Source organism: Juglans microcarpa x Juglans regia, chromosome 5S (genome assembly GCF_004785595.1).
Source record: "Juglans microcarpa x Juglans regia isolate MS1-56 chromosome 5S, Jm3101_v1.0, whole genome shotgun sequence".
NCBI classification, from domain to species: domain Eukaryota; kingdom Viridiplantae; phylum Streptophyta; class Magnoliopsida; order Fagales; family Juglandaceae; genus Juglans; species Juglans microcarpa x Juglans regia.
The window spans coordinates 6,091,536-6,106,311 of NC_054603.1; the positions used below are offsets into that span (position 1 = coordinate 6,091,536).

At 34.7% G+C, this 14,776-nt stretch overlaps 2 protein-coding genes across 4 annotated transcripts; both read right to left on the reverse strand.

Annotated features, from left to right (window-relative positions):
- Positions 1 to 1,916: 1,916 nt before the first annotated feature.
- On the reverse strand, positions 1,917 to 5,822 carry LOC121268523 (glycine cleavage system H protein 2, mitochondrial). Its single transcript, XM_041172837.1, has 3 exons — positions 5,525 to 5,822; positions 3,016 to 3,275; positions 1,917 to 2,213 (listed from the first exon to the last, which is right to left on the reverse strand). The coding sequence occupies exons 1-3, from the start codon at positions 5,601 to 5,603 to the stop codon at positions 2,085 to 2,087; spliced, it is 468 nt and encodes a 155-aa protein (XP_041028771.1). The 5' UTR covers positions 5,604 to 5,822; the 3' UTR covers positions 1,917 to 2,084.
- A 1,324-nt stretch (positions 5,823 to 7,146) lies between these two features.
- LOC121268007 (pentatricopeptide repeat-containing protein At2g35130) lies at positions 7,147 to 14,020 on the reverse strand. Of its 3 annotated transcripts, none has more exons than XM_041172105.1 (8): positions 13,892 to 14,020; positions 13,148 to 13,332; positions 12,835 to 13,067; positions 12,047 to 12,296; positions 10,756 to 10,901; positions 9,468 to 9,673; positions 8,828 to 8,952; positions 7,147 to 7,846 (listed from the first exon to the last, which is right to left on the reverse strand). In XM_041172105.1, coding segments are annotated over exons 1-8 (1,728 nt in total). In that variant the 5' UTR covers positions 13,894 to 14,020; the 3' UTR covers positions 7,147 to 7,265. The 3 variants fall into 3 exon arrangements, with proteins under 3 accessions (XP_041028039.1, XP_041028038.1, XP_041028037.1); XM_041172104.1 differs by lacking the exon at positions 13,892 to 14,020 and adding an exon at positions 13,418 to 13,786 and having other exon boundaries at positions 7,147 to 7,840; XM_041172103.1 differs by lacking the exon at positions 13,892 to 14,020 and adding an exon at positions 13,418 to 13,778.
- Between the last annotated feature and the right edge of the window lie 756 nt (positions 14,021 to 14,776).

Here is a 14,776-nt window from a genome sequence, read left to right on the forward strand (position 1 = left end):
CGACTCTTTATTAAAAAAAAGAGTTGAGTTGAGATGAATTGAGATAGGTTTAAGATCCAAATTGGCCCTTATAATGCCCATGTCAAAAACACAAATCTGGAACAACCAATCTTATGCTCTGATACCAACGTTAGAAATATTATATCAGAATATCACTACAACAAATGTGGGTTTTTCCCACCAATTCTTTTCCCACGATATATGATCGTGGCAAATAATGTGCTGATGACATGAAAATTGTTTGTGGGAAAAAATACATATATAGCGGAAGCGATATTACCTCGTCAGTAAATCGTAGATCTATTGCGGTTATTCCACAAATTCTCCAGCGTCATTGTTTGTCCACGATCTTCCGTATCGATGGTGGAGTGTGCTACGTGGTAATACCAGAGCAATACTTACACATTTCATAGCCTAGATGTCGTGACTAGAGAGAACCATTTGAGAAATAGATTGTTCTTGATGTAAGTAATACATCTAAAGGGGGGAGAGGCTATGTAAATAACCCCTCTAAGCGTAACCCCTGGTTGGCCATTACGAGCCAGCCATCAAGTCTCATGAAGTTGTTTAAAAACCACTTCATAACCTCCAAGAGAATGTGAATGGGTGACCACTATGGGTACCCCTTTTTACAAAAGGTTTTGAGGGGTTTAAGAACTTTGCAAATTAAGGGAGAACGAATTGCAGCCTACAGGAGTTGACGACGAGTATGCGTAGGGCTATAAAAATAAATTGGAAAACCAGCCTGAACCGGTTGGTTCAGTCCGAGATTGGTTCTTCCATTTTAAAAATCGGTCATAATAGGTCTGGTCTCAGTTTAATTTTTTCTAGGACCGAACTGGACCGGATCGATTCGCATATTTATATATTTATAATTTTTCTAAATTATAATTATATATGAAATAATGTTATATTATAATTTATAACATAAAATTTTAATCGTAAACATGAATATCTATTTGATCATATGTTTTAAATATAAAATATATATATTAATTACATTTTATGACTTAATAAATTCTCAACATATTCCTTTTGATAAATATATTAGTGATACTAACATATATTAGTATATTAATAATAATATTATCACTAACATATAGTAATAGTACTATACCAATAGTATTAGTATATAGTGTATTATTAATATTTATATATATTAATATATATAAGTATAAGATATTAGAGATTTAATATATATTAAAAACCGGAAAACCGAACAAAACCGAACAGGTAAAATTGAAAGTATTGGTTTCGGAAGGTAACCAGTATGGTATCAGTTATTGAAAATGTAAAATCAGTGTACTTCGGTCTCAAAATTTGTCTAAAACCAGATCCGTTACATCCTCAAGTATGCGAACTAGCTGAATTAATACCTGTGTGAGGGTTTCAGAAATTTTTCGTGCATCGTTATTTCTTGAATAATGGACAATCAATTTTGTTGAATGATTTTAGTTGGTATAAAAACATGTAAAAAATAATAGTGGCACCAGATGACATTGTTCTTAGTTTTAAAAAAAATTTCAATAGAGACTTAAGGAATTATATCATAATTTTTTTAAAAAGAACTTCCATTTCAAGAAATCGCTGTTAACTACTTAACTCTACCCAACTTGCACCTTTAAGGTCAGTGCAGCATCAGCCATTATAATTTAGAAAAAATATATCTTCAAGTTAGTGTATAGAGTGCACCTAATAAAATACTTACGAATAATTATATCTATATGACATATTTCACAACACATATTTTAAAATGAGAATATTTTTATAAAATATTTTACAAAAATATCTCTCATCTTAAAATATAGTTTTGTAACATGTTATGAAAAGTAGCGTGTTCGATTTTTCTTTAAGATCTCATACCTGCCAGAGCAGCAACACAGAATGAGCAAAACCCAAATTCATTATTTTCTTAATTAAGATAGAAAATGTATTAAATTTTATAGCTCTAAAGACAAAAGACGAGCAGTAAAAGCACATGTTTGGGTAGAAACAAAAAGAGAAAAAAAAAAATGTGCACTTTGCACTCTTCAGATTCGTTGATTTATCATCGTTATCCACGAAAGAACTCCCAACAGAGTTGCTCAGTGTTTTGCATCTTCTTCTTCGCAGAACTTGGAGTACTTATCAGCATCCATCAAGTTCTTCAATTCACCACTGTCACTCACCTCGACCTTAATTATCCATCCTTTCTCATATGGGCTTGAGTTAACCTACACGGCAAGAAAGCTTTGATCAGACAACCATAAAGGAAACTGAAAACTGCGGGGAAAACATGTTCTTGACGGCAGAAGTCAAAACTACACCAACGAGGAAACTAGAATTTCTACCATGATGGACATTATCTGTTAAATGTCCACAAGGAAGGAATTTTATCACCACCACTTAATTACTAGTAATTAACTATAAGAGAAATTGGAAAGGCCAGATAAGGAACTCAGAACACTTGAGAATCGTTCTGATTCGTTACATTTCAGGGGGCAGCAGTCAAAGTTAAGAGCAAATACAGTGCTTGAATGGCCTACAACAGCATTTGCAGCTGACTATTCCCCCAAAGGTGGGTAGGTAAGTCCACTGCAGGAAATAAGACACATTCAGCAAAGAAAAAGAAAGATGTGTGGGACCCAGCTGCCCGAGTGGTTTATGGGCAGATGGGCCCACTAAGCTCTTTCCTTCTCTTTCCTGACTGCCCACGACCCCAATACTTTGGACAAATGCCTAAATCTTGAACACCCCAACCCCCAAAAAAGAAAAAACAGTAACACCAAAAAGTAAAGCTAAAGTACACGTGTTTGGAATTTCATTCAACAACCAACAGAAGCTGCAGGACCGCTGCTACATCCTTGACAAACCCAAAAACCAAGTTCAGAAATGTTTGGCCGGCACTATACTGAAGAAAAAAAAAAATCTGGCCTTGTTTTCTTGCCAGTTCCAATATATGAGTTTAATTGAGTTTATCCAGATATAACGAAAAAACAAAAAAAACAAAAACAAAAACAAGGAACTGAGACTCACAAGACCAGGGGAGCTGCTGAGCTCTTCATTAACTTCAACAATTTTCCCTGAAACAGGAGAATTAATATCACTAGTAGCCTTGACACTTTCAACTGCACCAAAGCCGCTGCCCTGTTCCACAGGAGCCCCCACTTCCGGTAATTCAACATACACAACATCCCCTAAATGATCTTGAGCATGATCAGTGATACCAACAGTAGCAGAATTCCCCTCCACTTTCACCCACTCATGAGAGTCTGCATACTTAAGATCCTTCAAAACTGCATGTAAATTGCGGAAGACAAGTATAAGCAGCATGGACAGGTCAATTTCTAGAAATCCAAGAGAGAAAGCATCTCCACATTTCTCAAAATTAAGATTTGACTCAAGTGTTCTATATCTCGAAATATAAAGAAATATTGCAGCATACAGAAAAACCAATGAACTAGACCATGATTTGTATGTGAGCAACATCTTTAATCTGCATGTATCTTATAGATTAGACATTTGATCAGATGACTTTATATGAGAAGCAAAAGCTTCAACAAAAGCATTGAGAGAGAGAGAAAGAGCACAGAAACAAAATAAGATTCTCGCTTATTGTGCAGCATTCATAGTTCTCTGTAAGATGCCTTGTTCTCAGAAACTTTCTGAAAATGAACCTCATGTATCTTTTTTTTATATAAGTCAATGAACTTCATCTATCTTTCTGTGTTGTGGCAATTTTAAATCTCAACAAGCATGTTCAATTAGTCAAGAGGAGTCATTATTAGAATGCTTAACAATCAAAGTATATTAGTGACTTTATCAATGCTCTTTTCATTTGATTCGATCAAATAAATCCAAAACAAAGAGTAAACATTCAGTATTCTCGACTCTTCTCACGTTGTCGGTGATAAGTGCTTCTATTGTTATGTGACTCTTCTCACGTTGTCGGTGATAAGTGCTTCTATTGTTATGTGACTCTTCTCACGTTGTCGGCAATAAGTGCTTCTATTGTTATGTGAAATTCCTTGAATCCTTGAAATTGAAGTATGCCCAAAAAGAATAATAGCCTATTGTCTTTATTAAACTTTGTACACAAGTTTTTTAGCTTCATGCACATGCGCACAAGATGAACCCTATTACAAGCAAGATGGTCACCTGAGCACAAGATGGTTCATCATTGTGCCCACATTCAGAAATTTTATTCGGTTTTCTTTGGACAATAGTATACACTATAAAAATGCATTATTTTGAGACAAAGTTTATGATTGTACCTACATCTTATTTGTACACTTCCTCTCAAGGTAATTACAGATATTCAATTTAGAACCCCATGGCATTTCTAGGTGGTTATTTCATACAACATCTAAGCAACTTGAAACTCTCAACCGAGTATAAAATAAACGAAGTTACATCTCCGGTATGATATTTAGAATTGTAAAATGCTAGAATTTAGGGGGAGAGCTTTTATTCCCACTAAAATATTTTAAACCTTTACCAACGGTGATGAATAAGCAATTACCACAATATCGAATGGATATAATTCCCACTCTTATGGCAGTACACATAAAGGTTATCCTGCATGCTTCTACATTTATATGTACTAGCGTGTGAAATCAAGCAAACATTATGAATAATAACCAAGCGCATAAGACTTTTATGACCATCCAACTAACACACCAATGCAACCAATTCAAATAGTCGTTCTCAATTTATTTATTGAAGCCTTCCCAGGTTAAAGATGTGTGGGAGGAAGAATCCTAAAAGGCAAGAAGATTTGGTCCACCAAGCGGGACAGAGTGCAACCCCTAAGCAATTGGATAGCTAGTGGCTTCTTGAAGTAGGTACACTAGCCTTTTTTTTCGTTTGAAATTCGGAAATATTGTTTTTTATGCTTTTGTTTTGTTTTGGTTGTTTTTTTTTTCTGGTTCTAATGGTAGATTAAAGAGGCCAAGCACACCCAGGTCGAGGAATGCAAGAGAGAAAATCCAATGAGATTCCATTCTTTCCCCATTACAGCCTAGATCATTCCGTACCTACATCAACTACTTCAGAAGTTACATTTTGAACAAAATAAAATGTGACAGACAATGGCTACAATGTCTTTCTTCATTAAAAAGAAATAAAGACGTTATAGAAATAATGGAGAACTGAGATTAATCGCAAATTGTGCAGCACGATCGAGAGACTGGCCACACTATAAAAAGTATATCTACAACCATTACAGAGACAAGTTGCTTTCTTTCAGATAGAGATTCAAAAGCCCATTGATCTCTACTGCAATAAAATCCAAAACTTGGCAAATATGATAACAGTGACAAAAACAAACCAACCCCAATTCGAAAAAGAAAAACATATTCCGCTGGAAGAACTATAGATCAAGCATTTCAACAGACACGCAAACAGGAGATACATATCCACATCCAAGCCAACGACATACCTAGAAATATTAATCCTCATAGCGATCAATAAACACAGTTGAAAAGCTAATAAAGAACGACCAATCACACAAAAAGAACAACACGAAATCAAAATTCTCATATACCAGAAGAAAAGCCTCTGTGGAAGACTGAGATCCTGAGGTATGAGGCGGCCCTCGAAGCCCACAACAACCTTGAAGCCATAGGTGAACCCAACAACCAAAAAAAAAACCTACTTTCCTTTTCCCAACGCACTAGTACTAGTCGATCGTTTCAATTTTCTTATATATTTTCGGGGGGTGAACTAGTATATTTCTTATGTTATTGGTATCTAAAAATGAGAGAAAAAACATGACAGGCGGAAATCTTGGACAAAATTATAAATGCCATACAAGGTGGTGGGTCAATGTGTCAACAAACCCATGACAGAAGTTGGCGGGGGAAAGAGTGTGGAGTGTGGTGGCCCATGACGGCGATGTCACGCGTTATACGACAGTTTTATGGAATTTTCATGGTACCCAACTCTTCTTCACTCGAACGGGAATAATTAAATATAATACTTTACTTTAAGGCATTATGTAATATGTAAGATTTTTAAAAAAGTTAACATTTTGATCTCTAAAATTTTAACTGATGAACTTCGACTTCTATCTCTTATTATGTCTTGATGAAAAAAATAGATGAAAAGTTGTTCATACAGTGTGCCAAAAAATAAACAAGTACGCAATAGGAAAACTAAAATATAATTAATTTTATATAAGTTGGTAAAGTAATTAAATTTTTTTATTTAATATTTTTTACTATTAGTAATTTAATATGATATATTAATTTTTTATTTTATAAGTTCAAGCTTGGAGAACTTTTATATAAAAATAATCTTTTAAGTAATTAAAATTTTTTCTCATCAACTACTATTCATCACTCCATATCTCAAATTCTATAAAAAACATCTCATACCTTATGAAAAATATTCTCATACCCTATGAAAAAGTTATAAATGTGGAGTGTGAGAGTGAATAGTGATTAATGTATAATAAATCCCTTAAACAATAACAAAATCATCGAAAAAAATAAATTTGAAGTTTTTTTTTTTTTTAATTTAATTGTTGATTAAAAACTATTATTAGTACACATTCTGTGTATACGTCCATGTTCCCTCTTATACAGGAGTCAGGACCACATCTCGTACCAAGTGCACAGGTAAATTTAACTGTAGAGATCTATGGCGATCGACAGTTACTTGAAATTCATATACATGAATCCTAACTTCTTAAACTTGGGAACAAACTGAAATAAAACTACCGACTACGCCTATATGCCCAACCTTTCTATTTTAAAGTCCTCCTCATAATAGACTGGATCTTTATCAAAAGACAATCTTTTTTTTTTTTAATCTTCTACCTTAATATTCATGTAAAAGAGTTCCCAGACACTTGGTCAATGTTCAGTGTTCTGTCGGTTTTTCACATGAAAACTTTGGTAAGGATGAATTCACATAAAATCCAGTTCCTTGGACCATTTTGGATTCTTACTCAGTCACAATGGAGCAGAAATACTTGATGAAAGTTAATAACAAAGGTGAGAGAGAGTGCCTTTTGGCCTGCAAGGACAGCAGAACATTTACAAGGACCATGTCAATTTTTGCAGTATGGAAGTGCGATCATGCAATGTGTGGTTACTTTCACCGGCAGTAGTCAACAGGTAGGAGGGTTTCTTCCTGTAAACTTCATGTTTATGGAAAGATCACTGAGATATAACGTGGATGATAATAACTTAGATAAAAATGTAATCCTGCAGTAGTTTTGTTGGAACCAGCTGGATACATAGATGGCATACTTCTTTGAAATAAAGAAAAAAAAGGCACTATCAAAGAGGCAAAACCCTCGTATCCTTGTGCATTGTTCTAATTACAGTAGTAACCTGGTCAATCTGTTCCTGGCTTGAACATGCTGAGAGGAGTACTTTAACAGTTCCACCATCTGGATAACAACCAGAATCAACCATTTCTTCAAAAATTTCAAAGCACCTTTTGTATAGTTTCTTTCTAGAATATGCTCCAAGCCGAGAAGTCCAAGTCACCACATCAGGTCTTAAACTCTTGGTGGGAAGTGACTGAAAGAGCTCTTCCATTCTTTCCAAAAACCCTGCCCGTCCATATACATTTATTAAAATGTTATATGTACTGATATCAGCTGCATATGGTCCTTTACTCATTGCAATTAAAACTTCCTCCATCTTTTCAAATTGGCCTAACCGGCCATACAGGTTCAGCATGCTGTTAAGAACAAAAGTGTCAGGTTGAAGCCCGGATTTATGCATTTGGTTCACAATATCTTCACACTTAGCTACATTGCGAACTCTTGAGTGGGCAGATAAAAGTAGCATGTGGGATTTCATAGTTGGAGTTATTCCCAGTCGCATCATCTCTTCAAACATCGCTTCTGCATCTAAATACGTGGAAAGAAAATTCAGATAAACAAGGACAACTAGATTCATGGGGGGTGGGGATTTTAAGGCCTCTACAAAATGATAACAAGGTCAGCTTTGAGTGCAATAAACTTTCGTCAACGATTTGCATCATCCTTGCCCATTCAAGCTGTCCAGATTTGAGCTATGATGTTTGGGAAGAGTATGTACAGATAAGATGAAGTTAAAAACAAGCTACCACTGCAATATTGGGTGGAATCCTAGATAAGTTTGCCAAGTGTTGAAAAGTAGAAATGGTTACTTTTTTTTTTTTTTTAATTTTAATTTCCCCTCGTTTCTTTGGTCCATTGTTATGGTGCCTAGTGGCTACACAACACGTGGTATCCTTCTCTAATCCCTCCCTTATCGCCTCTATTTATTTATTTTCCGACTCTTTTAAATATGGATGAGACCTCAAGTCTTTGGTCTGGTAACCAGCTCTAGGACCTTCTATTATATAATGAAAAATCTATTAGAAGGCTTTTAAATTTTCTCTCACAAAACAGCCTAGACATATGTTTGAGTTAGCAAAGAAAATGAGGCTCTTGACATAAAGACTGCACCATGACCAAGACATCAATTCATCATCTTTCCCTTAAGATTTTAAGGAACATATCCTTTCTCTGGAAATAATAGACAACATAAAACTGAACAAATTAAGTAATATCAGAAGATATGGTCATGATAAATTATTTTCATGCACCAAAATCGCATTTTGCTGCACATGATCATCCAAACATTGCAATATCCATCCTTTATCTCAAATATAATTGAAATCAAAACTGTAAAAACAGAAAACATGTCCTTAGTTCTAAGTCAGGTTTTGCAATTGTTAAAAGTTACTTTACCAGATGCGTGTAGCTTCTTAATATTTGTAAGTTTTCAATTGATGTATAACAGTGACAATTGGATAAATTCAAAATAGAACTTCAGCTAATCAATTCTCACTATTAAGTGTATACCCTCATGAAGACCAGCTCTCCCATACGCATCTACCATGATATTATATGAAGCTCTATCTGGTTCACATCCCATGTGCTGCATGAGTGAAAAAATCTCTGCAGCCCCATAAGGAAAACCTGCACGACTGGTAAGAGAAGAAAGTCAGAAATTTTTCTGCATCTAGAACAGACTTCAAGAGAAATTTACTTTTAGTGGCTAAGACATGGTTTTCTAAGGAATGCGTTTCAACAGGATCTCTGAGAACAATGATGCAGACTCTTAGCTCCATCAGAAGAACACCTCTCTTGTTGACATTAAAGGTTATTCTTCAGGGGGACACCGAGCATACTTGAACTGATGAAGAAGAAAGGGCCATGATACCAAATCTAATGAAGGATTTACTGGAGAAACTGATGTCAGGATCTAGGAAGAGCCAAGGTTAGGGTTTATGATGGTATAGGTAAGTAAAAGTTCACAATTGGAGTATATGCACTAATAAAACCAAACATACACTTTATAAAATGGACAGTTTCTACAACTCTTCCAACAACCCAAACCAACTGATCAATAGATTGGATTTTGTTCTATCGTATGCAAGTAGGTATGGTACATTAATGAAAATGGCACATATTGGTAGAGCATCCAGTTAACGGATATTACCTGTACGCTTCCATCAGAGCATTATAAGCATACACATCTGGCTCGTGCCCAGCCTCTTGCAGCTGCTCAAATATCTCTTCCGCTTTCTCACAAAGTCCTTCCCTAGCAAATGCATTGACCAAAGCAGTATATGTGCAGATATTAGGTTTACATTTTTTACTTCTCATTTCATCAAACACCTTCAAGGCCATATATGATTTACTTGCCTGCACAAACCTCATGTCGAGGAAAAATATCCATAAAAATTAAATCAGAGGAGACACTAGAAGTAATTTATTTCAATTTGAGATTGTCTTTATATGATTTCTTCAATTACAATCTAAATTGAGAAGATTAGAAGGAAACTGTTAATGCATAAATAGAAATAATCAGGTATAATAATCCGATGTAGCCATCAAAATGGTTGAACATGATTTTCCTACGTAAAACACAGTCAAATCTGCTCCAAGATTTTTTAGCACCCTTCGTCCACCAAACAAGCTAAGTAAAATATTCAAACCAAACAACAAAACATCTGACCCAATAAATTTCCATTTTTAAAAATAGATAATATGATGACCATATAATTTTTCCAAGTTCAAATCGCCAATCTTCATATAACAACATCCAATACATCGGATCCTTATATTGCTGGCACTGGAGCCTCACGAGTTGGTCCCTTTAGGTAACTAGAACTTAACTGGTCCTTATTATCAAGGTGCTTGAGAATTAATTCTTTAGGTATGAGGTTTTGAAGGAACATGGGTAGATTGAATCTGACCCAATCCAAGTCCAACGGGACTATTGGTAAAACTTGGCCGGAGAATTCTAGATGCTGATTTTCGACTGTATGCATTTTAGATCCCAATCTGATCTAAGGTCGTTTTAGACTTGACTTGAGGAATTGGACAGTTCAACCTTTCCAAGCTGACTCCTTAGGCAACTAAAACTGCATATGCACTAAAACAACCATAGTATGCTATCAGCAGCATATACTTTAAAATACTTGGAATACAGACTACACTTCAATTGCAGCCTTAAACTACACTTCAATTGTAGCAAAAGGTGCTCTAATGTATATTGCCAAAAAAAAAAAAAAAAAAATCCCCAGCCTTGGTGAATCTGAACCAAGCTTGGGTTGAGAAACACGACTCTAAGAAATGCTGACCCCTAAGAAATCTGGAACATCACTTTCTGTCTTGGGGTGGTCAAGATTAAACATACAATCTCACATAGAAATTTGAATACATTTTTTGAATGAAAATGAAAAGAAATTGTATAAGTTGATGGTAAATACAATTGAACTCACCTTTCCATATAAATTGATCAACATTGTATAAGTATTAACAGATGGCTGGCAGCAATCTTTCTTCATCCTCTGGAAGATCTCTTCTGCTTTTTGAGGATTTCCTCCTTTCATCAATCCATCAATATAAGCATCATAGACAACTGCACCTGAGGACATATAAATATATTTCTGTGTAAATTTCACATCTGTTTACCATAGATATAAGTGTAACATGCCCAATGAAAGAACATAAAAATATAATTCAGGATTTTGAGATAAAGTACCCAGGAGCTGCAAAGAAAGTGAATAAATTAAGTAAAGATAACAGGACTTGGCAGTGTACCTAGCCTGCATAAGATTCCAAGTATTCTCTTATCTGTTCTCTAAATACACAAGGCCGCAGAGAGGAGGGGATCCCCTCCTTTAGTTTTCTTTTACCCAAATCAATGCCCAACAGATAAATGCCTAAAAGACAAAGAATGAAGTAGTTCGGATTCCTCAGCAACTATGATTACAGCTCTATTGATCTGGGCTTTGTCACCGAGAAAAGCCCCGCCCCAAGAAACCTGACTCAACAGATTGTGTTGCCGAACTTGAAGGTAGGGCAGAAGTGTAGATTACAGCCTTCATGAATATGTAAATGCAAGACATCTTTTGCAAGAATTCCTTTCAAAACTTATCCAAAAAAAAAAAAAAGAATTCCTTTCAAATATTAAAAAAAAAATATCATCACTCCTTTAGTTTGGACCCTTCAAAGATAAATTCTTGGTTCCACCACTGACCCATACCCATGGTCTACATCAAACTCCAATAAGACTTTGTGATGAAGTAACTAATCAAAATCTCATTTACTGATAATAAAAAAACTAATCAAAGTCTCAAAATTAAGTGGCTAACCAGTATATTTATATACCTCATGCAAGACTTTTGGCTAAGATAAAGAGCAGCTGTTAATTGTAATACTGTAGTATATACAAAGTCTTTAGGTAAAAACCTCTCAACATTCCGCAACCAAATGCTTCAAGGATCAGGCCAATTGATATGAAATTAAATGGCTTTGCTGAGCAGTATTGATACAGACAAGCATATGTAAGTGTGAGTGCACTATACATTAGGATTAAAATGGAGATGAAATTCCTGAGGAACTTTTGAGACTTCTAAGGATATATCCGTTTGAGGGCATCTTTATAGCTGCTGTAGGTAAACTAAAAGAATACTGATTTCTTATAATTAGAAAAAGAAAAGAAAATATTTTAACTCATTAATCAAGCTTTCAATGTATAAATGGCTATATGTTGATACAGAAACATACTTGGGGAAAGGCTATACTTTCGCATTTCAGCAAATACAGCTTCAGCTTTCACTAGCAGCCCAGATTTGCAGTAGGCTTTTATAAGAAGGGCATAAGTATCTTCAGTAGGAATGCATCTGCTTTCAAGAAGTTCTAAATATGCAGATTCTGCGTCCTTATACAGTGATTTCTGCCCATAAGCATCTATAAGCAAATTGTAGCAGATAACATCTGGTTCGAAGGAGCTCTTGTGCAGTACCCATTCGCATATCTGAAAAAGATGCTTTCTATTTTATGGTGAAACATTTCAAGAAGTCAAGAATTGTAAGAAAAGGGAGGGGGCATGCTCAGTTGTCAGTTGTATTATGAAAATTGAATTCCTATGTGTGCTTCATATACTTTCTCAGGTGCGCGCACACAGATCTATATATATATATATATAATATATATATATACAGATATTTCTTTCCTTCTTCTTCTTTTTATAGGCCTTGTGTACGTGTATTGGAAAAACTTGAAGATTTCAATGTGTTTTTAGTTGGAAGTACTGAGGTTGAGAATACGTGGCTAGTAGCCTAGTATAAAGAGCTAAGAGAAACAAACTAAAATGCAGACTTCCTGACATTAAAGAAATACCATCAATTCATTGTGTAAGCAGTTTGATAAATCAAAAGCTTTTGAATTCGAGCACATCCAAACCCAAGAAAAAACAAATCAACTACGGACATTATTTTTGGGTCTTTGCATTAATAAGTAGGGGGGGGGGGGGGGGGGGGGGGGGGGGGGGGGAAGAGGTTCTACGTTCTCACCAACACAATCGAATCCCACTGTTTATTGAGCCGCAGTTGAACAACTACATTGATGACATCATCCCAAGTGGTATGAGAGGCTGGGAGAGTGTCTAGAGAACTCCATAGTTTATTGAAATCCGGGTCATTCTGTGCAAATTCCAAAATTTGCAGAGCAATGGGGCTCAGCACTGGAAAAATTCCATCAACAAAACCAGATCCATATTTCCATCCTCGCCCTCTTAAAGAACCGCCTGTACAAAGAAGATGAATCAAACACTTGAAGATATTAATGCTTTAAGACACATGATGTGAGTATAAAGCTTTGTATTACATCGTTTCCTAGACAACTTCTTGGAATTAAAGCTTCTCCATTTGCCCCGTTTGTCAATGTAAAGACCTTCACGTTTGCTCTTCTCAACAGCCTCACCACTTGAATTCTTGGCTTGGCATCTGAAACTACTGTTATAGCTTCTTGGTTCTATGAATATATAATTCAGTATGCAATCAGCGATCAACCTACACAGTCAATACAATTGTCACTATCCCATATTATTTTCTAAACTTGTTCCTCGTAGCATAGAGCTTCTACCAGAGCCACTACCTCGGAGGAGGCACAACAGTACAATCATACAAAACACCATGTCCTGACATGAATCAAAATGCTGTAAAAATGAATACAATGTATTAAATATGTGAAGTTTCCGTGAAATACGGTATTATGCAGCTTTAAGTGGGTAAGTTTGTTACTTAAACCTCGTGATGGATAAGTATAAAACCCACTAGATATAATACATGTGTCTGTAGCAACTCTTTCCTGCTCGTGTTGCTTACTACTTTGCAAAAAAACCCATTTCCCAGAATTGAGAAAATGGCGTCAATACCGAAAAACAGAGCAAGACTAACGAATAAATCCAATAAAATAAGGAAAAAAAAAAAAAAAAAAAAAAAGAAGAAGAAGCTGCCTACAAAGAATCAGAATAAAATGAAAAACAGAGAAGTAAGACGACAATACAAACGAGGAACCTTATAACCCATGGAGACAGTGTGAGAATTAAGAGAAGAGGATTAGACTTACATGAATGCATGGAGGAGAAGTTTCGGGTTGGCAATGTGTAGGAGCTTCTCAGCATGCGAGACACGAAAGATGATAAGCGATAATGTACAGCAGGGTTGAGAACAACGGAATAAGAAGACTAAAAAAATATCTTTTCACGTACAGACAACGGGGTGTCTTGTTTTAAGCCCCTCGCTTTTACAAAATTTCTCATATAATAATTTCAATTCTTTTTAAATTTTCACTCAAAATAAAATAAACAATTCAAACTTTTTAAATTTTAAAATAAAAATAATATTAAAAAAATATATTTTAACAATATTTTATTCATCATTCAACTTTTATCTCAACTTATCTCATCTGAAAAAACAACAAGGCTAAGGTCTCGTTTGGATTCGAAAAAGTATTTCATCTCATCATTATAACTTTTTTAAATTTTTATACAAAATATAATAAACAATTCAATTTTTTCAAATCTCAATTCAACTTTTTAAAATCCTAATTCAACTTTTTGAAATTCTAAAACAATAATAATATTAAAAATTAATATTCTAACAATATTTTTTTTAACTTTCATTTTCTAAAATCATCTCATCTCATCATCTCATCTATGAATCCTAACCAGCCCTAAGAGGTGGTGGATCATTGCTTTTAGTATTAGCCGCATATAATTTATTAAACTTTGTAATGGAGCTTACCGTTTAGATAATAAGTTGAGATGAAATGAAAGTTAGAAATTAAATAAAATATTATTATTATTTTAAAATTTGAAAAAATTAAATTTCTATTATATTTTTTGTAAAAATTTAAAAAAATTATAATAACAAAATGAGATGAAACACTTATTATATCTAAACATGGTATAGCTCAAATTCGATCCAAGAAAGCGCTTAATTTTTATACTTT